Source organism: Thalassophryne amazonica, chromosome 6 (genome assembly GCF_902500255.1).
Source record: "Thalassophryne amazonica chromosome 6, fThaAma1.1, whole genome shotgun sequence".
Taxonomy (NCBI): domain Eukaryota; kingdom Metazoa; phylum Chordata; class Actinopteri; order Batrachoidiformes; family Batrachoididae; genus Thalassophryne; species Thalassophryne amazonica.
This window is the reverse complement of record NC_047108.1, coordinates 129136828-129158574: the sequence shown is the minus strand read 5'-3', so window position 1 is coordinate 129158574 and position 21747 is coordinate 129136828. Positions and strand designations below refer to the sequence as shown.

General features: G+C 43.6%; 1 protein-coding gene across 1 annotated transcript in view; it reads right to left on the bottom strand.

The window, feature by feature from the left end:
• The window catches only part of vwa5b1 (von Willebrand factor A domain containing 5B1), a 131119-nt gene that overhangs the window by 58013 nt on the left and 51359 nt on the right, over positions 1 to 21747 (bottom strand). The window contains exons 6-8 of the mRNA XM_034173444.1: positions 20428 to 20559; positions 19512 to 19636; positions 12784 to 12960 (exon numbers count right to left, since the gene is read on the bottom strand). Coding sequence (XP_034029335.1) covers positions 12784 to 12960; positions 19512 to 19636; positions 20428 to 20559 — 434 coding nt within the window. The remainder of the gene's footprint in view (positions 1 to 12783; positions 12961 to 19511; positions 19637 to 20427; positions 20560 to 21747) is intronic.

Here is a 21747-nt window from a genome sequence, read left to right as displayed (position 1 = left end):
TATTGTATGGCCTTGCCTTACAATATAAAGCGCCTTGGGGCAACTGTTTGTTGTGATTTGGCGCTATATAAAAAAAAAAAAATTGATTGATTGATTGAACAGTGGGAAGGAAAAACTCCCTTTTAACAGGAAGAAACCTCCAGCAGAACCAGGCTCAGGGAGGGGCAGTCTTCTGCTGAGACTGGTTGGGGCTGAGGGAAAAAAACAGGAAAAGGACATGCTGTGAAGGGGGGCAGAGATCGATCACTAATGATTAAATGCAGAGTGATGCATACAGAGCAAAAAGAGAAAGAAACAGTGCATCATGGGAACCCCCCACAATCTACGTCTAAAGCAGCATAACCAAGGGATGGTCCAGGGTCACCCGATCCAGCCCTAACTATAAACCTTAGCGAAAAGGAAAGTTTTAAGCCTAATCTTAAAAGTACAGAGGGTATCTGTCTCCCTGATCTGAATTGGGAGCTGGTTCCACAGGAGAGGAGCCTGAAAGCTGAAGGCTCTGCCTCCCATTCTACTCTTACAAACCCTAGGAACTACAAGTAAGCCCGCAGTCTGAGAACGAAGCGCTCTAATGGGGTAATATGGTACTACGAGGTCCCTAAGATAAGATGGGACCTGATTATTCAAAACCTTATAAGTAAGAAGAAGAATTTTAAATTCTATTCTAGAATTAACAGGAAGCCAATGAAGAGAGGCCAACACGGGTGAGATATGCTCTCTCCTGCTAGTCCCCGTCAGTACTCTAGCTGCAGCATTCTGAACCAACTGAAGGCTTTTTAGGGAACTTTTAGGACAACCTGATAATAATGAATTACACTAGTCCAGCCTAGAGGAAATAAATGCATGAATTAGTTTTTCAGCATCACTCTGAGACAAGACCTTTCTGATTTTAGAGATATTGCGTAAATGCAAAAAGGCAGTCCTACATATTTAATATGCGCTTTGAATGACATATCCTGATCAAAAATGACTCCAAGATTTCTCACAGTATTACTAGAGATCAGGGAAATGCCATCCAGAGTAACGATCTGGTTAGACACCATGCTTCTAAGATTTGTGGGGCCAAGTACAATAACTTCAGTTTTATCTGAGTTTAAAAGCAGGAAATTAGAGGTCATCCATGTCTTTATGTCTGTAAGACAATCCTGCAGTTTAGCTAATTGGTGTGTGTCCTCTGGCTTCATGGATAGATAAAGCTGGGTATCATCTGTGTAACAATGAAAATTTAAGCAATACCGTCTAATAATACTGCCTAAGGGAAGCATGTATAAAGTGAATAAAATTGGTCCTAGCACAGAACCTTGTGGAACTCCATAATTAACTTTAGTCTGTGAAGAAGATTCCCCATTTACATGAACAAATTGTAATCTATTAGATAAATATGATTCAAACCACCGCAGCGCAGTGCCTTTAATACCTATGGCATGCTCTAATCTCTGTAATAAAATTTTATGGTCAACAGTATCAAAAGCAGCACTGAGGTCCAACAGAACAAGCACAGAGATAAGTCCACTGTCCGAGGCCATAAGAAGATCATTTGTAACCTTCACTAATGCTGTTTCTGTACTATGATGAATTCTAAAACCTGACTGAAACTCTTCAAATAGACCATTCCTCTGCAGATGATCAGTTAGCTGTTTTACAACTACCCTTTCAAGAATTTTTGAGAGAAAAGGAAGGTTGGAGATTGGCCTATAATTAGCTAAGATAGCTGGGTCAAGTGATGGCTTTTTAAGTAATGGTTTAATTACTGCCACCTTAAAAGCCTGTGGTACATAGCCAACTAACAAAGATAGATTGATCATATTTAAGATCGAAGCATTAAATAATGGTAGGGCTTCCTTGAGCAGCCTGGTAGGAATGGGGTCTAATAAACATGTTGATGGTTTGGATGAAGTAACTAATGAAAATAACTCAGACAGAACAATCGGAGAGAAAGAGTCTAACCAAATACCGGCATCACTGAAAGCAGCCAAAGATAACGATACATCTTTGGGATGGTTATGAGTAATTTTTTCTCTAATAGTCAAAATTTTGTTAGCAAAGAAAGTCATGAAGTCATTACTAGTTAAAGTTAATGGAATACTCAGCTCAATAGAGCTCTGACTCTTTGTCAGCCTGGCTACAGTGCTGAAAAGAAACCTGGGGTTGTTCTTATTTTCTTCAATTAGTGATGAGTAGAAAGATGTCCTAGCTTTACGGAGGGCTTTTTTATAGAGCAACAAACTCTTTTTCCAGGCTAAGTGAAGATCTTCTAAATTAGTGAGACGCCATTTCCTCTCCAACTTACGGGTTATCTGCTTTAAGCTACGAGTTTGTGAGTTATACCACGGAGTCAGACACTTCTGATTTTTAGCTCTCTTTTTCAGAGGAGCTACAGCATCCAAAGTTGTCTTCAAAGAGGATGTAAAACTATTGACGAGATACTCTAACTCCCTTACAGAGTTTAGGTAGCTACTCTGCACTGTGTTGGTATATGACATTAGAGAACATAATGAAGGAATCATATCCTTAAACCTAGTTACAGCGCTTTCTGAAAGACTTCTAGTGTAATGAAACTTATTTACCCACTGCTGGGTAGTCCATCAGGGTAAATGTAAATGTTATTAAAAAATGATCAGACAGAAGGGAGTTTTCAGGGAATACTGTTAAGTCTTCTATTTCCATACCATAAGTCAGAACAAGATCTAAGATATGGTTAAAGTGGTGGGTGGACTCATTTACTTTTTGAGCAAAGCCGATAGAGTCTAATAATAGATTAAATGCAGTGTTGAGGCTGTCATTCTCAGCATCTGTGTGGATATTAAAATCGCCCACTATAATTATCTTATCTGAGCTAAGCACTAAGTCAGACAAAAGGTCTGAAAATTCACAGAGAAACTCACAGTAACGACCAGGTGGACGATAGATAATAACAAATAAAACTGGTTTTTGGGACTTCCAATTTGGATGGACAAGACTAAGAGTCAAGCTTTCAAATGAATTAAAGCTCTGTCTAGGTTTTTGATTAATTAATAAGCTGGAATGGAAGATTGCTGCTAATCCTCCGCCACGGCCCGTGCTACGAGCATTCTGACAGTTAGTGTGACTCGGGGGTGTTGACTCATTTAAACTAACATATTCATCCTGCTGTAACCAGGTTTCTGTAAGGCAGAATAAATCAATATGTTGATCAATTATTATATCATTTACCAACAGGGACTTAGAAGAGAGAGACCTAATGTTTAATAGACCACATTTAACTGTTTTAGTCTGTGGTGCAGTTGAAGGTGCTATATTATTTTTTCTTTTTGAATTTTTATGCTTAAATAGATTTTTGCTGGTTATTGGTGGTCTGGGAGCAGGCACCGTCTCTACGGGGATGGGGTATTGAGGGGATGGCAGGGGGAGGGAAGCTGCAGAGAGGTGTGTAAGACTACAACTCTGCTTCCTGGTCCCAACCCTGGATAGTCACGGTTTGGAGGATTTAAGAAAATTGGCCAGATTTCTAGAAATGAGAGCTGCTCCATCCAAAGTGGGATGGATGCCGTCTCTCCTAACAAGACCAGGTTTTCCCCAGAAGCTTTGCCAATTATCTATGAAGCCCACCTCATTTTTTGGACACCACTCAGACAGCCAGCAATTCAAGGAGAACATGCGGCTAAACATGTCACTCCCGGTCTGATTGGGGAGGGGCCCAGAGAAAACTACAGAGTCCGACATTGTTTTTGCAAAGTTACACACCGATTTAATGTTAATTTTAGTGACCTCCGATTGGCGTAACCGAGTGTCATTACTGCCGACGTGAATTACAATCTTACCAAATTTACGCTTAGCCTTAGCCAGCAATTTCAAATGTCCTTCGATGTCGCCTGCTCTGGCCCCCGGAAGACAATTGACAATGGTTGCTGGTGTCGCTAACTTCACATTTCTCAAAACAGAGTCGCCAATAACCAGAGTTTGATCCTCGGTGAGTGTATCATCGAGTAGGGAAAAACGGTTAGAGATGTGAACGGGTTGACGGTGTACACGGGGCTTCTGTTTAGGGCTACGCTTCCTCCTCACAGTCACCCAGTCAGCCTGCTTTCCCGACTGCCCGGGATCTGCCAGGGGGGAACTAGCGGCGGCTAAGCTACCTTGGTCCGCACCGACTACAGGGGCCTGGCTAGCTGTAGAATTTTCCACGGTGCGGAGCCGAGTCTCCAATTCGCCCAGCCTGGCCTCCAAAGCTACGAATAAGCTGCACTTATTACAAGTACCGTTACTGCTAAAGGAGGCCGAGGAATAACTAAACATTTCACACCCAGAGCAGAAAAGTGCGGGAGAGACAGGAGAAGCCGCCATGCTAAATCGGCTAAGAGCTAGTAGCTACGCAACCTAGCGGATTCCTAAAAACACACAAAGTGAATAATGTGTAAATAATTTAAAGGTGATTCAGCAGAAGGAGTGCCCCAATCAAGGCACCAAACAGGCCATGAAGCAGCACAGGTAACGCACGACAACAGCGAACGCACGACAACGGTGCTAAAATAAAATAAAAATCAACTAAACACGCTGTGGAGCAGCACAGATAACGCACGACAACAGTGCTAAAAGAGAAAAAAAAATAAAAAAATAAAAAAATAAAAAAATAAAAAATAAAAACGAAAGCGTTAGCAAGCTAGTTAGCTTGCCAACGCTGATGAAAGTTAGCTGATAAAAGTGCTCCATCGCGATGTTTTGACCGTTAGAGGTCTTCCTTAGGCGTTGGAGCACAGTAAAAAAGTAAAAAAAAAAGTAAAAAGGTAAAAAAGTAAAAAAGTCTTGAAAAAGACTGTTAAGTCCAAAGCAGCAGGTAGCAGTCTCTGTGTAAACAGTCCCAACAGAGAGCCAAAATTCTGATGCCAACACGTAAACCAACACGTATCTCTGTGTGCACAGGTGTCTTAAATTGAAATTGGTGTGAATATAGTGCTTTCATGGTCATTTTTATTATACCCTCCTTTAGGGAAAAGCACATATAGCAACTGGTGTTCTGTCTGTCCATCTGTCGCACACCTTGTGGATGCAGTGGCAGCAGGCCCACTAAATTTGGTGCATAGGGACTTCTTATGAGGACTTTGGATGAGTTTGCATATCGGTTGTCCCGACCTACTTTTCAAGGTCTTTACAGAGGTCAACTTGGACATGATATGTCCAAGTTGATATGCACCACTCTGCATTTAATCATTAGTGATCGATCTCTGCTCCCCTCCACAGCATGTCTTTTTCCTGGTTCTCTCCCTCAGCCCCAACCAGTCCCAGCAGAAGACTGCCCCTCCCTGAGCCTGGTTCTGCTGGAGGTTTCTTCCTGTTAAAAGGGAGTTTTTTCCTTCCCACTGTTGCCAAGTGCTTGCTCACAGGGGGTCGTTTTGACCGTTGGGGTTTTTCTGTAATTATTGTATGGCCTTGCCTTACAATATAAAGCGCCTTGGGGCAACTGTTTGTTGTGATTTGGCGCTATATAAATAAAATTGATTTGATTTGATTTGATATGTTGAGCACAAACAACATCAGATACACCAAATTTGATAAACAGATGGCTCATGTGATGACTATATAAGCCATTGACCAACTTTTCAAGGTCACAGGTCAGTTTAGCAGATTCTTGATAAACCTTGCTGACTTTAGCCAATATTTCATTTGTGGATACATCACTGGATACACCTACTAAGTTCAGTCTGGTTTACTCCCGAATGATCTGTCTCAGCATGTTAAATAGTCAATTAAATGTCTATATTATTATGAGTCATATTTTCTAAGGAGGAGGGTATGCCTCACGTGCTCAAAGACTCACTGCTTAGTGACCTCTGTAAATGTCTTTTGCTTTTGGGCCACATGTTGTTCTTGTTCCACTAATAAAATAAACGATCTGTGCTAAGTTTTATTGTAATCGGATATTGTTTAGGGGCAGTGGTGGGCACAGATAGCCAAAAAATTAACTTCGATAACAGATAATCAGATAACTGAAAAGTTATCTTTGATAAAGTTAAAACAATAAACCATCCAAAAATATATCGGAAGTTAAAGATAACCGATAAATTCCAGTACTGTCTCCGATACACTTGCAACTACTAACAAGCTGATTTTGAGTTTTAACACAACGATCGCTTCTGGTGGCATCAAAGGCGACAACAGACACAAACAATGAGTCAGCACTTCTGTCTTTGAGCGTCCTGCCCCCTGCTGGAAGCTCCTGTTTACTACATGGCTTCCAGCACAAACGCAGCTGAGGGGAGCCACAAAGCTCAACTCTCTACTCAATCACAACGCTGCCATCAGGCCGAGGTCTTGGAAAATAAACCAATGCTGAGTTATGGTTTGGTGTAAATAAAATGAATACTGATAGAATAACTCCATTAATGTCAATTCTGTCATTTGTGCAAAGTTAAGATATAACATATATCTTATAAGGTCTTGGCTACAGGTACGGACCCATATCTACAGAGACCGTTCTAAAGATATGGAGGGTGTCTTACCAACCAATCAGAATGCACAACATGTCCGTACCCGTACCATAAGCGGCTAAAGGTCTGGTGTCACGTACAATTCTTTCCACCTCACTTAGAAAACAGTGCTTGGAACTTGAGGTGGATGGATGATGAAACAAGCATTTGATGAATTTCTTAATTTACAGCAGCTTCATTAAACAAATGTACTCGAATGATTATCAGCATGACAGCGAGCTTACAGGCTAACCTCCGCTAACACTAGAAGACAGTTGCCAGTTATGGCTTCTGAAACAAGGAAGAAAAAAGAAACAAAGTCACATACATCCACTCAATGAACCTCGGTCCGTACCTTTAGCAGTCCCGCAGAAGATACGGATGCACATACCCCTAGCCACTTTGATCATTTAATGTTGAATAATGCACTTGTAACAAACACAGACAGATGGCATTCTGGGTAAAATGTGCCTCCGCTAACACTGATTGGTTGATTTATTCTATGTAAACCAACACGTTAATGTGAGGTGTGTCGTGTGTTGGTGTTTACATATAAATGTGCTTTTGTAAAATATGCCATTTTTTATTTGTAAAAAAAGGCATTTTCAAAAAAAAAAAAAAAAAGCCAAGTTGTAATTAGATAATCGTCTGATATAACCAGTGTCAAAATAAATAGAACATTGCCTTGATCTACTGGTGCCAGTGCGAGTTTTGGCCCTTTTTCAGTTGATTTTTCATTGGTGCGAGAATTTTTTGGATCGCACCAAGTTTCAGGTTAATCGCACGTCCTGTCTCTTTTAGTATACATGGAGTAACGTGCTTACTCCATGTGCTTCACGGAGACGTGGTTGGATGAACATGTACTGGACTCTGTTATTATCATGGATGGCTTCACACTTATCACGGACAGGATGTTGGCGGGGAGCGGCAAGAAAAGGGGGGGGGCTCGCCATTTATGTGAGTGAGAGATGGTGTAACGCAGCTCATGTTCACGTGAAGGATCAGATCTGCTCCTCGGACGTGGCCTCATGCTCACTCGCAGTGAGCATGAGGCCATACTATCTCCCACAGGAGTTTGGAAGTGTGATTACGCTCTGAACATATATTCCTCCCTCTGCAGACGCCACCACTGCCTGTGAGCGGATTCACAGTGCAGTGACACGGCTGCAGACACAACATCGCCGCGCCCTCCTCCTCATCACAGGGGACTTTAACCACACCTCCCTCTCTGCCACCCTCCCCACATTCACCCAGTACGTCACATGTAAAACCAGGGACAATAGAATACTGGACCTTTTTTATGGTAATGTGGAGGACACATACACCTCCACCCCCTCCCCCCGCTCAGACGCTCGGTTCACAAACTCGTCTACTTGCTCCCCCAATACACACCCAGGGTGAGAAGAGAGCCAGTGCAGAAAAGTGTACAAGAAAGGTCAGAGTCGCCTCCACCTCCTGAGGAGACTGAGATCCTTTGGAGTGAGCAGGCCTCTGCTTAAGACCTTCTATGACTCTGCTGTAGCCTCAGCTCTCCTCTATGCTGTCGTCTGTTGGGCCCCGGGCAGCACAGGGTGGGAGAGAAAGAGACTGAACGAGCTAGTCAGGAAGTCCAGCTCTGTCCTGGGCTGTCCTCTGGACTCTCCAGAGGAGATGGCTGAGAGGAGGGTGTAAGCCAGTTCCAATCCATCATGGACAACTCCTCTCACCCTCTGCACCGGACTGTAGTGGAGCTGAGCAGCTTCTTCAGTGACAGACTGAGGCACCCTCAGTGCAAGAAGGAACGATACCGCAGGTCGTTCCTCCCTGCTGCTGTCAGACTGTACAATAACACTGTGAAATAACCACATGCAATAATATGTCCATAAATCACGTGCAATAATAATATGTTGTATTAATATGTAATATTATATGCAATAACAACTTGTTTACAAAGCCCAGCACTAATGTCACCTTATCACATCTAAACTCCAGTTCACATATTGTAAACATATCCTATTTTTTCAATTCCAATCATGTTCCAATCATATATATATATATATACATACATACATACATATTCTATTTCTACCTCATTTCTTATGTCTTGTACTGTTACAAGTATTATTATTATTGCTTATCCTTGCACACGCTGTTTGATGAACATTTTCCTCTACTCGCACCCATCTTGTGTGTTTCTTAAGAGCTGACATAACATGTGAATTTCTCATCTGTGAGATCAATAAAGTCTTATCTTATCTTATCTTAAAATGTAAAAATGCAAAGACAGTTCCTTAAAAACACATAAATATATTTAAAATGTGCTTAACGTGTAAAAAAAAAAAAGAAACAAAGATGTTGAAATTGTGTGAATGTATGTCGGAGGTGGTTGGGGGGGGGGGGGCACAGCTATTCAGTTGTTCTCTGATGGGGGGCTCACTCTCCCACACTTTGAAAACCCCTGCTTTAGACTAGTATTGTGATGACTCAGGTCCAATGTCCTTATTTTTGAAATTGAGAAGGCAATTTGGGCTACAAATCGACAATGGTTGACCTGCTTTAGAAAGGCTGAGTGTCTCTGCCAATCTCTCCCTTGCCCATCCAAGTGCCCCCCCCCCACCCACACACACACACACACACACACACACACACAGCAAAATAATAAAATGACTCAAGCGAATATGTGAGTTCCATCCATCCATCCATCCATCCATCCATCCATTTTCTTACGCTTCATCCAGAGTCGGGTCACGGGGGCAGCAGCTCAAGCAAAGCCGCCCAGACCTCCCAATCCACACACACCTCCTCCAGCTCCTCCGGGGGAACCCAAAGGCGTTCCCAAGCCAGCCGAGAGATCTAGTCCCTCCAGCGTGTACTGGGTCTTCCCCGGGGCCTCCTCCCAATGGGACGTGCCCGGAACACCTCTCCAGCGAGGCGTCCAGGGGGCATCCGGAAAAGATGCCCGAGCCACTTCAACTGACTCCTTTCGACGTGGAGGAGCAGCAGCTCAGCTCCGAGCTCCTCCCGAGTGACCGAGCTCCTCACCCTATCTCTAAGGGAGCGCCCAGCCACCCTGCGGAGGAAACTCATCTCGGCCGCTTGTACTCGCAATCTCATTCTTTCGGTCATGAGCCAAATCTCATGACCATAGGTGAGGGTTGGAACGTAGATCGAATGGTAAATTGAGAGCTTTGCCCCCTACTCAGCTCACTCTTCACCAAGATGATCCGATAGAGGAAACGCATCACTGCAGATGCTGCACCGATCCGTCTGTCAATCTCACGCTCCAGCCATCCCTCACTCGTGAACAAGACCCCGAGATACTTAAACTCCTCCACTTGAGGCAAGGACACTTCACTGACCTGAAGAGGACAAAGCACCTTTTTCCGGTCGAGAACCATGGCCTTGGATTTGGAGGTGCTGATTTTCATCCCGGATGCTTCACACTCGGCTGCAAACCGCCCCAGTGCATGCTGAAGGTTCTGATTTGGAGAAGCCAACAGAACCACATCGTCCGCAAACAGCAGAGACAAGATTCTGTGGTTCCCAAACCAGACCCCCTCTACACTCTGGCTGCGTCTAGAAATTCTGTCCATAAAAATAATGAACAGAACCGGTGACAAAGGGCAGCCCTGGCGGAGGCCAACGTGCACTGGAAACAGGTTTGACTTACTACCGGCAATGCGAACCAAGCTCCTGCTGCGGTCGTACAGGGACCGGATAGCCCTTAGCAAAGGACCCTTGACCCCGTACTCCCGGAGCACCCCCCACAGGGTGCCCCAAGGGACACGGTCGAACACCTTCTCCAGATCCACAAAACACATGTGGACTGGTTGGGCGAACTCCCATGAACCCTCGAGCACCCGATGGAGCGTGTAGAGCTGGTCCAGTGTGCCGTGACCAGGATGAAAACCACACTGCTCCTCCTGAATCCGAGGTTCGACCATCAGTTGAATTCTCCTCTCCAGTACTCTGGAATAGACCTTACCGGGGAGGCTGAGGAGTGTGATCCCCCTATAGTTGGAACACACCCTCCGGCCCCCCTTCTTAAACAGAGGGACCACCACCCCGGTCTGCCAATCCAGAGGCACAGTCCCCAATCGCCACGCAATGTTGCAGAGACATGTCAGCCAAGACAGTCCCACAACATCCAGAGACTTAAGGTACTCAGGATGGATTTCATCCACCTCAGGAGCCTTGCCACCGAGGAGCTTTCTAACCACCTCGGTGACTTCGGCCTGGGTAATGGATGAGTCCGCCTCTGAGTCCCCAGTCTCTGCTTCCTCTTCGGAAGATGTGACAATGGGATTGAGGAGATCCTCAAAGTACTCCTTCCACCACCCGACAACATCCCCAGTCAGGGTCAACATCTCCCCATCCGCACCGTAAACAGTGCTGGTGGAGAGCTGCTTCCGCCTCCTGAGGCGTCGGACGGTTTGCCAGAATCTCTTTGAGGCCGACCGGTAGTCCTCCTCCATGGCCTCCCCGAACTCCTCCCAGACCCGAGTTTTTGCCTCTGCGACCGACCAACGAGAACCACCAGTTGAGGGACCAACACTGCTGCCAGGTAGACCTTCACCTGCAGCCAGTCCAGCGCGCAGTGACAAGCCACCAGACCAGAGGGCTCCAGACCGAGCTGCGGGGCATGCAATCCCTCATACACCAGCACAGAGTGGGGTACAAGTGACTTCCAGGGGCCGTGAGGTCAGACTTCCATGCAGGTATAGAAACACTTAGTTAGGCCTGCTTTGTTATAACGCTTTGAAAAAAAAAAAGAGGGAACGTGTTTTGGAAAAGAAAAAAAAAGGGGGGGGAAATGTATCAGATGTAGTGCGAAATAACAACACGATTTGCTATTTTAAGTTTATTATCAACTGACAGTATTCATATGTTATTGATGAGGTTCAACAATTTTCATACCGATGGTTATGAGTTATTATGAGTTATAATGAACGATGCATTCTTCTGCCATAGCACGGGACTATGGACATGGACTGCATGGCTGTTGCCGAAGTTAAACACCCACTGACTCTTTGAACTGTTTTGAGTAATAGGAACAGCAACTACTGAGGGCAGAATAAATCCCTACGTTGCTGTGGATGGCGGGCAGTCTACCCCAAAATCCTAGTTTATATGAAATTGTACCTGTTCTGTCTTGGGTAGTTAATGGGGTGTCTTCAACTTAAAAGGGGAGATGTGATGATATGTGAATGTGTGGGCCACCGTAGTTGCTTTTACGTATGATGTCATAGGGTCACATTCAGATTAAACCAGCAGTTCTATTCAGTCCAACCTACATGGGAGTCACGTTATTGCTTCCACTCATGACAGTAATAATAATTTTGTAAGTGTACCAGCCAGTAGAAAACCACACAGACACAGGTGCAAATGATCACACAATATTACAATGATTGTAAAACACAATTACTCATACTTTAAGTTGCATTTTCTTAAAACAGTTTTTGAGGTCCTGCAATCAGGTTTTTATAATTTTTATTGTTTTATGATACATTAAAAAGTGCCTAAAACACTTTAGTTTCCCTCTTTTCCTCTTTTGTTCAACCAAAGAAAAACAGTGAGCTTTTAGTGACTATTTATTATCAAGTTATGACTTCACGTAACATACTCTTCTAATGTTGACAATCTCAGAGCAGACAAAACTTTGCAACTCCTCTTCCCATCCCAACCCCATATCGTTGGCAAACCCCCAGTGGTGACTTGGACCACAGTTTTGAAACCAGGGAGCTGCATCAGTCATTAACAAACAGTAAATCTATGGTAAATCTCTCTGGAAGCAGTTCTCAAAAACTGAGTGACCATGCAAGAAGGAGAATAGCGAGGGAAGCCACCAAGATCAGACTGACTGGAGAGACTGTGCATAATGCAACTTGTGTCTGTTGCATCTGCAGTTACACAGCTTCATGTGGAATATACTAAGTGGACTGGAATCAATATATATTTGTTGCTTTGCTGTAACATTCTTGTCTCTGCATGTTTAACGATTCCATGCTGTGCTGTTGTTTGATTTCATTGTTTTATGATTGTTAGTATGACTAAAGCAGATGGTCACCCAAAGGAGTCTGATCTGCTTGAGGTTTCTTCCTATAATCAAAAACACCTCAGTGTGCTTACTCAGGTAGTGGGTAGTATTTAAACCTTACTTGTGTGTAGAACCTTGGGGTGACTTATGCTGTGATTTGTAACCTTTTTAATTTTAAAGTCACAAAAGAAGCATGTCCTGTCAGATTCATTTATGCTTCACCATGTCGAAACTCCTGCACATCTAATTTTAGAAAAATAAAGCTAAAACAAAATCATGACTGTATGTGGCACATTACGCTTTAGACTGATTTAAGTGATTTACCTTCACACGGTTAATATTAACGCCGCTCATGCTGCCGCTGCGGTCAATGAGGAAGATGAACTCTCCGTGGACCTTACGCAGGTCTGAGCTGATGGACTTGAGATCAGGACAGAAGTTCAACATCACCACCGGGTTGTGGAGGATGTCCTTATGGAGCCGTTTGTGGATAATCTCTACCTAGAGAGTGGAACCAAAGGAGTCACTGTGGTCAGGTGGCGGGAATCAATTTTATCAGGGGGATCATCAAAAAAACAAAGACAAAGGTGATTGAGGAACAAAGCACATCAATTATTTTAGATGTGGAGGAAATGTCAGGCAGAATGTGGTTGAGCCTTTGGAAGGTTTCCATAGAAACACATTTTTATGGCAAGCGCGCCGTCTGCCTTTCTCCTGTTTTGATCTGCTGGTCACTTAACACCCAATCAAGACTAAGACATGAACGCAGACATGCCTGGTTCTCATAAATAGCAATTCCATACGATTATATGATATTAAACTAAAATAAACATTTAGCAACCAAGCAATATACAATAGTTACTTTTTACTCCTTTTTGAATGAAAAGTGCAGTCAGATTGCAGATCCCGGCCCCTGCTGTGAGAACATCACTTGATTATGCAGCATTTATGAAAACACATATTTCTGCCCCTCCAGGTGAATAATCTGATGAGAAACCTTTGCCTGCAGGTTGGTGGCCACTGTGAGAGTCTAAATTCATTCATTCATTCATTAAAGCAATTATAAGAAACCGTTTTAGTGCAATGTCATTTATGACACATTTTTCAGGGGGTGGGGGAGGGGGGGTGGCGGTGTGGCTTTAAATTACTCCAATCCTCTTGGATACAAAAATACCTTCTTTGCTTCTGAGGAGGGTTGAGACAACAAATGAAAATCATTACTCAGCTTGTTATGTACCTTTACTAATCTTGACTATGAGTTAATAAGGTTACACGTAAGCAGTGAACCTCCAAATGGGCTTTAACTAAAGATGTGCATGATTTAGGGATGTTTATTAGCAGAAATAGACTTCAGTATTCATAACCACCTGTTCATTAGTGTCTGCAACAGTGACTCACTGCGTTTTCAAAAGCCCTTCAAGTCTACACGGGAGTGCGCCCCCTCGTGGAAGCTGCCAGGTTGCAACATGTTGATACAGTAGCCCTCTTTTGCATTCTGAGAAAGCAACATTTCTCCAGAATGTATGATGTTTTGACTCACTGGGTGCAATGTTGAGAAATGCTGGTTTCTCAGAATGCAAAAGATGGGGAACCACGCCCTATTTTATCTGAGTCAAGCCCCTTTCACATCGGGCCGGCGTACAGTTGCATTGTGCTGCGTATCTATTATGCTGTGTGTGTTGCGCGCAGAGGGAAGCTTTTGCTCACCTCTTCTTCTTTTGTGGTTTTGAAGCTTCACTGCCAGCAAAGTTCAGCAGGATGAATAAAATCTAGCAATGCGGGCATGTACTGATAAAAAAAAAAAACCCTAAAAGGATTTTTCACCAGACTGGCGGGTAGCTTACAATTGCAGAGGCATGGTGTACAGCAGCGCAGTGGCACGGAGACTTGCATACAGTAGGGGAGTGTTGCATAGACTTGTGTAACCCGGCTGGAAAATAGTTAAATAATTTATTTCCTTAAAATTTTTTTTTAAATAATTTCCCTTGCGTTGACGTGACATTGTCACGTCTTCACGTCTTACGGTCACGTGACCTAAGGCGGCTAATCAGTATGGTATATTACTCGAAAGTGATTTGCTACTAGGAGATGCGAGGGACGAACCGGAGGGAAAGTCGCTGCAGGAGCTGTCCACCAGGGCAGTACCACATCAAAAGGAGCAGGTAAACTTTGTTAAACCGCGGAATTGGCCAGGTACGGATGGCGAGCTAAGGAAATGGCCCACTGGTCTCAAGTAAAAAGGGAGCTTGAAGTTTGAAGCCCGATTCAACCAGAATTCAGCCTCTGATCGTTCCCTGCTCTGGTCGGGCTGGTAGGAGGCTTTGCAGCCACCTTTTCTTTTTATATATTGTCCCTCTGCAACTCACTGTGCGCAGCTCAAATGTAAACTCAAATCACTTTTTTGCACTCGTGGACTCTCTGGACTTTGCTCATTTTTTTGGAGCCGTTGAACTGGAAGTGTTGCATACAGTGGACTGCTGTTGCAAGACCCCCTACAGACAAATTGTTCAAAAGGGCATTGAGTTGAACTGTTGGGTTAAACCCAGATCTGACTTGTGGAACACTAGTTTTTATGGTTCACATTTTTTGAAATGGCCATTCATGTTTGATAGTGTCTTTGTCTTTATATGTTGTTTGTCCTTTCCCTTGAAAAAATATATGGTACCAGCATAACTGGTCACTCTGCTCCTAAAGACGAATCAGAACTTCTGAAGCTGGCCTGATAACTACTTTAATCTCATAGTACTGGTTACACTTGTGTAGAGCATTGGACGCAGTGCTCTAACCGGGACTCTTGTTGCCGGCAAGAAACGAGAATTGTCCATTGTTTCACACTGGACAGTTATTATTCCTTCCTCATTAAAGTGCCTTTTTTGTGGGGCAGCCAACAATAGCTCTCAGGCATGGACTGGACCATTAATATTTTCCACTTCACTGGATTGTAAACTGAAGTTACAGTCCCTCATGTAAAGGAAAAATAATAATGTCCTCCGTGTGTTATTTGTGGGACTTGATTTGTTCCTCCAAATCCTGCTGCTGTTGTTACCAGTGTCAAGTTATGGTCCCTCATGTAAAGGAAAACAATAATATCCTTCATGCATTGTTTTTGTGGAACTTCCCTGATTAAGCACTTTTCCTCCAAATGACTCATTCTCTGCTGCTGCCACCGCCTTTTAACATCTCTCTCTCCTCCGGGCTGCAGATCCGACTGATTAGAAGCTCTCTCTCCCTCTCCGCTTGAGCCGGGGTTCTGTCAAGATGAGCTCCCCATAGCGTAAATCGACAGTTACATGAGTCAAGATCAGCTCCCCATCAAGTTTCACTTTCATTCACTGATTCTTGACAAAGTTAGCTGATTTTGATGGGCAAATAAATGCAGAAATTATTCATCCAAACACAGTAATGTGTAAAATGTACTCACTATGAAAAGATTAGCATTCTTATCAGCCCCTTCACACGTAGAATGAATAAGCACAAATCAGGGCAAATCACGGTGAAACAGCTCGTATGAGTGAACCACAAAAACATGGAGCCGACATCAGGAGGGACACGTGGTGGAGCAGGTGTGAACGATCCTGCTGCGATGGTTTTGTGCACACTTGTCACAGCTGGAACACAGCTGGAGCATGTGTAACCACATCGTGCCAAAAAACAAAACAAAAAAAAAACAACAACAACAAAAATGTCACCCACGGGATTCAAACCTGCAATATACAAAAGCCCTGACTGCCAGCCAGAAGCTTTACCACTGTGCTACCATCACTGTCCTATAAAAGGTATGGAAAAATTGTTGTGAGGCTGGGGGTGCCTGGCTGTCTTTTGTTTCTGTCTTTTGTTTTTCCTTCCAGGTGGTACGCGTTTAGGACTGAGTGGCTGTGTGGCTGAGTTTTCAGGACCTCACCCTGATCACCTGAGGCTGATCAAGTGCAGCTCGTCAGGACTCACAGCTGTGGTGCATCTACACGGATTGGAGCATGGTGGCATTTAAGTCTGGAGTACACAGTGTGTATGTGCCAGAGACTCGACCTTGTGACCAGACAGGTGAGATCGTCGTCTCGAGAGCCATCTCATCATCAGTGGATGCAGAGACCGTACCAGGTTTGACACCATGGTCTGTGAAAGAGGAGGGGGTGAGGTCTCACGCTCGTCAGCACACTTCCTGAGGTACGTTAGGTTTTGTGACTAACATTAGTACAGTCGGTAAATGTGGTGTCCCTCACACCTTATTATATTGAGCTGTTATGTTAGTCGTTTAATCAGCTTCCACTGCAGTTGAGTAATGTGAACAGGGTGTTCCATGCCTGCAGGGTGGGAAGCTGATTAGTAATTAAGCCAGGAAGTGTTTGCTGTTTATGTACACCTTTGAGCGGTCTCTCTGTGTGTGGAGTGTGGACTCACATGATGGTTTCTTCTTTCACAGACTCGGTTTGTCGCGGCCACCTGGGGGGGTGTCGGCGGGGTCCTTGGGTCCGAACTGGTTCTGGCTCCGGACCGTTTGTGCTGCTAGGAGCGCACCGCAAATCCACCACGCCAGACCGCGCACTCATTTGTTTGTATTTTTTCACATCACTGTTATGTCATTAAATTTTGTTATCCTTTGTACCGTGCTCTGCTTATTTCATACTGGGTCCTTCAAATGCTGGTCGGTTCTCCGTCCTGCGTCCGACACATAACAGAAATACCTGAAATCAACAAGGACATAGACATATTTAAAAAAATAAAACCACATGCCATTAAAAACAACACCGCATTTTAGTGAATCCCTCTTATCAAGCGAACAGTACAAGTATAAACCATCTGTTGAACCTCTGTAGATGACCCATGGTCACAGATGTATAGTCATGTAATGACATGAATGGAGCAGTGCTCTCTTATCATGTCCACATCTATTGGCCTGGCATGTCCAGCCGGCTCCACGTGTGTGTCTGGCCCGACACGTGTGTTCTGTGGACGGTGCAAGCTCAGCTGCAGATCTCAACATCTGCAGCTGTCGGTGGACCCCCCCCCCCCCCCGTTAGTTCAGCACACACACCATAACACCATTTCTTTTTAGTTATTTTTACTGATATTTAGTTATGCCGCCCCCATCTGCAACACATCCGCCTCATGTGTTGCATATGGGGGGGGGCAACACACTCTCGATTCGATTCACACGCACGGCACGTGTGTTGTGGGGGGAGCCGACACTCTGGCACACCACGTGTGTTGCAGTTTTGCAATGCCACACTTGTGGGGACACTTAGACAAATTTCACAGTCAGCTCAAAAGTGATCCTCTGCTGACTGTTTTTATGCTAACAGCGCAAATGGCCACACATTTTCTAAGTGTCAAGTGAGCGGTGTTTGTGTGTGTCACCTGGAATTTGGCCGACACCTGCCGCAAGAGGGATCGAATGGACTCTCACAGGGCACCCTCTGTCTTTCAGCCACTGGTGTGCACAGTTGTAGTTGTAGCAACAGGTGTACAAGGTGTTGGAGGCAGCTCCGATTTTACACGTATTGCATATGATTCCTGCTTTTTGTGCAATTCAGCCACATTCGTACTATGTGTGAAGGGGCCCTAACCTGGAAGCTATTTTTTGTTATTATTGGGATAATCACAATAAAATTACAATAAAAATATTACTTTTGGCCTACAATAAAATGTACTCTTGTACATTGTCATCTAACGACAATATTCTGCTTTAAAGCCAGTGTGTACAGGCAAATCTTTACCTTTTACAACTGAAAAGACATTTATTTCTGTTTTTTTATGTAAAGTCCAAACGTACATGGGTTTTCTTCAGTGGGGGAGCTCAAATCCACGGGTGAGATGTTAAAATCTGGGGTAGAAAAGTTGCACATGTGCAGTTGCGCAGTAAAGAGAGAGGTAACTAAACTCAATGGAGGGAGATGTTAAAGTCTGGGTTAGAGAGAGCTGTGCATGCACATGTATGTGCAGTTGCATGGTGGAGCTCCTCTTGATGGATAGCTCATCTCATCAGGACACTGGCAGCTCTTCTGGCCCAATTCCAAACGTCCAGGTGTTCACGTGCTTTGGGCTGTCTGCTGGAGCATGTTTGAAGCCCACTTGTCGTAGAAAATCACAAACAAATACAAACTCTAACTCCCCGACCATATGAAAATGTGTGGAACGCACACATTCACCAACAAGGTAACGGCGCTGCTGTTGCCATGACAATGACACAACAATGGCATCACACCGTCTTCCTCCATGCTTGATGCCTTCACCTGGCGCATTGATTTAGCTTACTGGAACAAGCTCCAACAGGAACAAACATGAATGATTTTTGGGTTCTTGACTGTTAAACTTTGTTCATTAAAAAAAATTAGCTGACTTAAAGTTTGTGGAACTAAATTTAGTGGTAGCTAACTGGTCTGCTAATTGTTGTCAAAGTTAGCTAAAAAGCTAACTCGCTAACAAAAAAGTTAGCTTTGCTTATTAGCTGTTAGTTGATTAGCCAAACTGTGCCTACGACGTGTTCTAACTGAACTTGAACAATATACAGAAGGAGCTGAAACTGGCAGAGTTGATCACAAAGGTGGGAATTAAAATAACTTTTAAAGAATTAAGAAAATAACACTCTTGGTCAGCATAGATGCTTTCAGTTTTCTTTTAATCACTTGTGAATGTGCCCATTCCTTGATTAATTTTTATTTTTTCTTGTACATTAACTGGGATTTGTATTTGTGTTTTTAGTATTTTATGGTGTTTTCTTTGTATTATGCTTCTTGTAATTATTGTTATGCTGCTTTCTTGGCCAGGTCCTTCTTGTCAAAGAAATTTTAATTTCAATGAGATTAAATAAAGGCTGTTATACTAGCGGCTAGCATGGTAGAAGTTATTGTTGTTTAAATAAACCCATCTTTTCTCTCTTTCTTCACATCTGCCAGAGGTGCACCTCAGTCTGAGCCAGTTCATCCTACGAGGTTCACCTAGAATATTTATTACAGGATGACAACAAGGTTATTCACTGCCATGTGTCATGTTGCGTCACGTAGCAGGCCGTTGAAACGATATCGTCATTGTTGCCAAGTCAGGGACACACTCACTTTCCGCTCATTGCTGGAGTCCTTCTTAGTGGCCTTGATGAAGTCATTCCGGGTGTGGAGATACTCATCATACTCGTCTCGTGTCATGTCTCCATTTTCCATGAGCACATGTGGCAGATGAGGCTCTACAATGAAGGTGCAAGAGGTCAGCACATGGTCAACATCTTATCAACGTGACAACAGCAATTATTGTAAACATAAAGGAGAGGCACATCGCCGAACGTCGATGCTGCAGCAACAGCAGAGGGGGAGTTTAAAAATGGAGCGAGGCTGAAATTGTGTCTAAAGATGCTTTATCACAGCTGCCGTCAAGGGCTGGAGGGAAGGATTATTTCACACGATTGAATAAAATCGGGAGATTTTAGGCTGCTACGTCTGCTCAAAAATTCTGTTTGATGGTTATAATGATGCCATTCTTTTATTTATTTATTCAGCACATGTAAAGCAGGTTAACCATCCTCAAGCAGCTCAGCCTCCTTCATCTCTCTCTCTGCCCAAAATGAACATCTGTGTTTGTGAGCGAAGCTGCAGCAGCACACTGAGCTGAATTAGATTTTGCCGTGCAAGCCACAGGTCTGTTTGCAGACAAAGCCTTAATGAGAGACCTTGAGAAACATTAAGGCCGGGGTACGTTTTTGCCTCTGGGAGGAAACACACTGAAGGTCAAGACAACAGAGAAGATGAGAGAAGAGAGTAGAAAAAGACACACAGTGGAGTTGGAATCCTCAGGCATCTCATACATTCCTTTTTTTTTTTTTTTTTGACCAAACCCCCTGAAAGTGAAGCAGTGAATCACCTCGCCACTGATCTGATTTAATCCTCATACAGATAGAACGGTGCAAAAGCCTGTGCCTGAGAAGAGCAGACTCTAATTGGACGGTCATGCTGTGAGTGAATGGTGATGGTGTGGACGTACCGCTGGGGTAGATAAGGATTTTGACAGGACAGTCATAAGTGTACTTGTCAGCCAGAGTGATGATGACGCTGGTAGCCGAACGGGCCAAAGGGTCGGCATCGGCTCGGATAGCGTGAGAAGGGCTCTCCACACCTACACAGGGCAACCGCCAGAGCAGAGCCTTGAATCAGTCCCAAAAAAAAAAAAAAAAAAAAAAAAAAGCCAGCACCCACGTACACACATATTTTCAGAGCTTCTGAAGAGCAAGGTGACTTACCTTCAAGTGCAGCATTTAACTTATGCAATTTGTGAATGTTGCCAAAAGCCATCTGAATGCTAGAAGGCATCAACTCACCAAAGTGTGGGCTGCAGCCCTCTAGTGAGCCATGACAGGTGATTAACAAAAATAAATAAATAAAACAGCTTAGTTTTAATTTTAAATTATCCAAAGCTATTTATGAATATTTTAGAACTGTAAATATAAATAATAAAGCTATGGAATTTAAATAATGTCTCATTCTTCATTTATCTGATGTTAGTTTATCATAATATCCATATGGAAATTCTTCATTTGTCGATCAAAACTGTGATTGAAGGTTTTGGGTGGATGGCAGAAGGTTTTTAGATTTCAAAGTGGTACATGGAGTTCTTAAGCTTTGGAATTACTGCTCCACAGGAGGCATTTGCACTTTATTGATTAATTCATCATCAGAATTCTACGGTGGTTGAAGGAGATAACAATACTTCCAAATTAGGACAACACTTTTGAAATACAAACAGCCACCTAGTCTGCAACGTACCCTGGACAAACATGCTGATGCGCTTCCTGCTGACAAGTGACCTTTTTCTAGAAAAGGCTTTTACAAAGTACAGTTCTGTGATATTGGCCTTTGACCTTTTGACCCCAAAACCAATAGGATTCTTGGCGTCACCATGCCTTAACACACACACCAAAATTGATGACAACCAGACAATTTGGAAAGACGTCATTGTGCTCACAAGATTTTTACAAAGTATGCTCCAGTAACCTTGACCTTTTGACCCCTGAGCCAGTAGATGTCACTATACTTAATACACATACTAGGTTTGGTGACAATTGGGAAGTTAAAAAAAGAAGCTTTTCTCTTCATAAGATTTTTACAAAGTATTCTCCAGTAACCTTGGCCTTTTGACCCCCGAGCCAGTAGACGTCTTGGGGTCACTATACGAGGGTAGGCTGAAAAGTTCTAAGGCTCACCATGAAGGAGTAATGCATTAACTGCATCATAGTGAGCCTTAGAACTTTTCAGCCTACGCTCGTACTTCATACACATATTAGGTTTGGTGACAATTGGGAAGTTA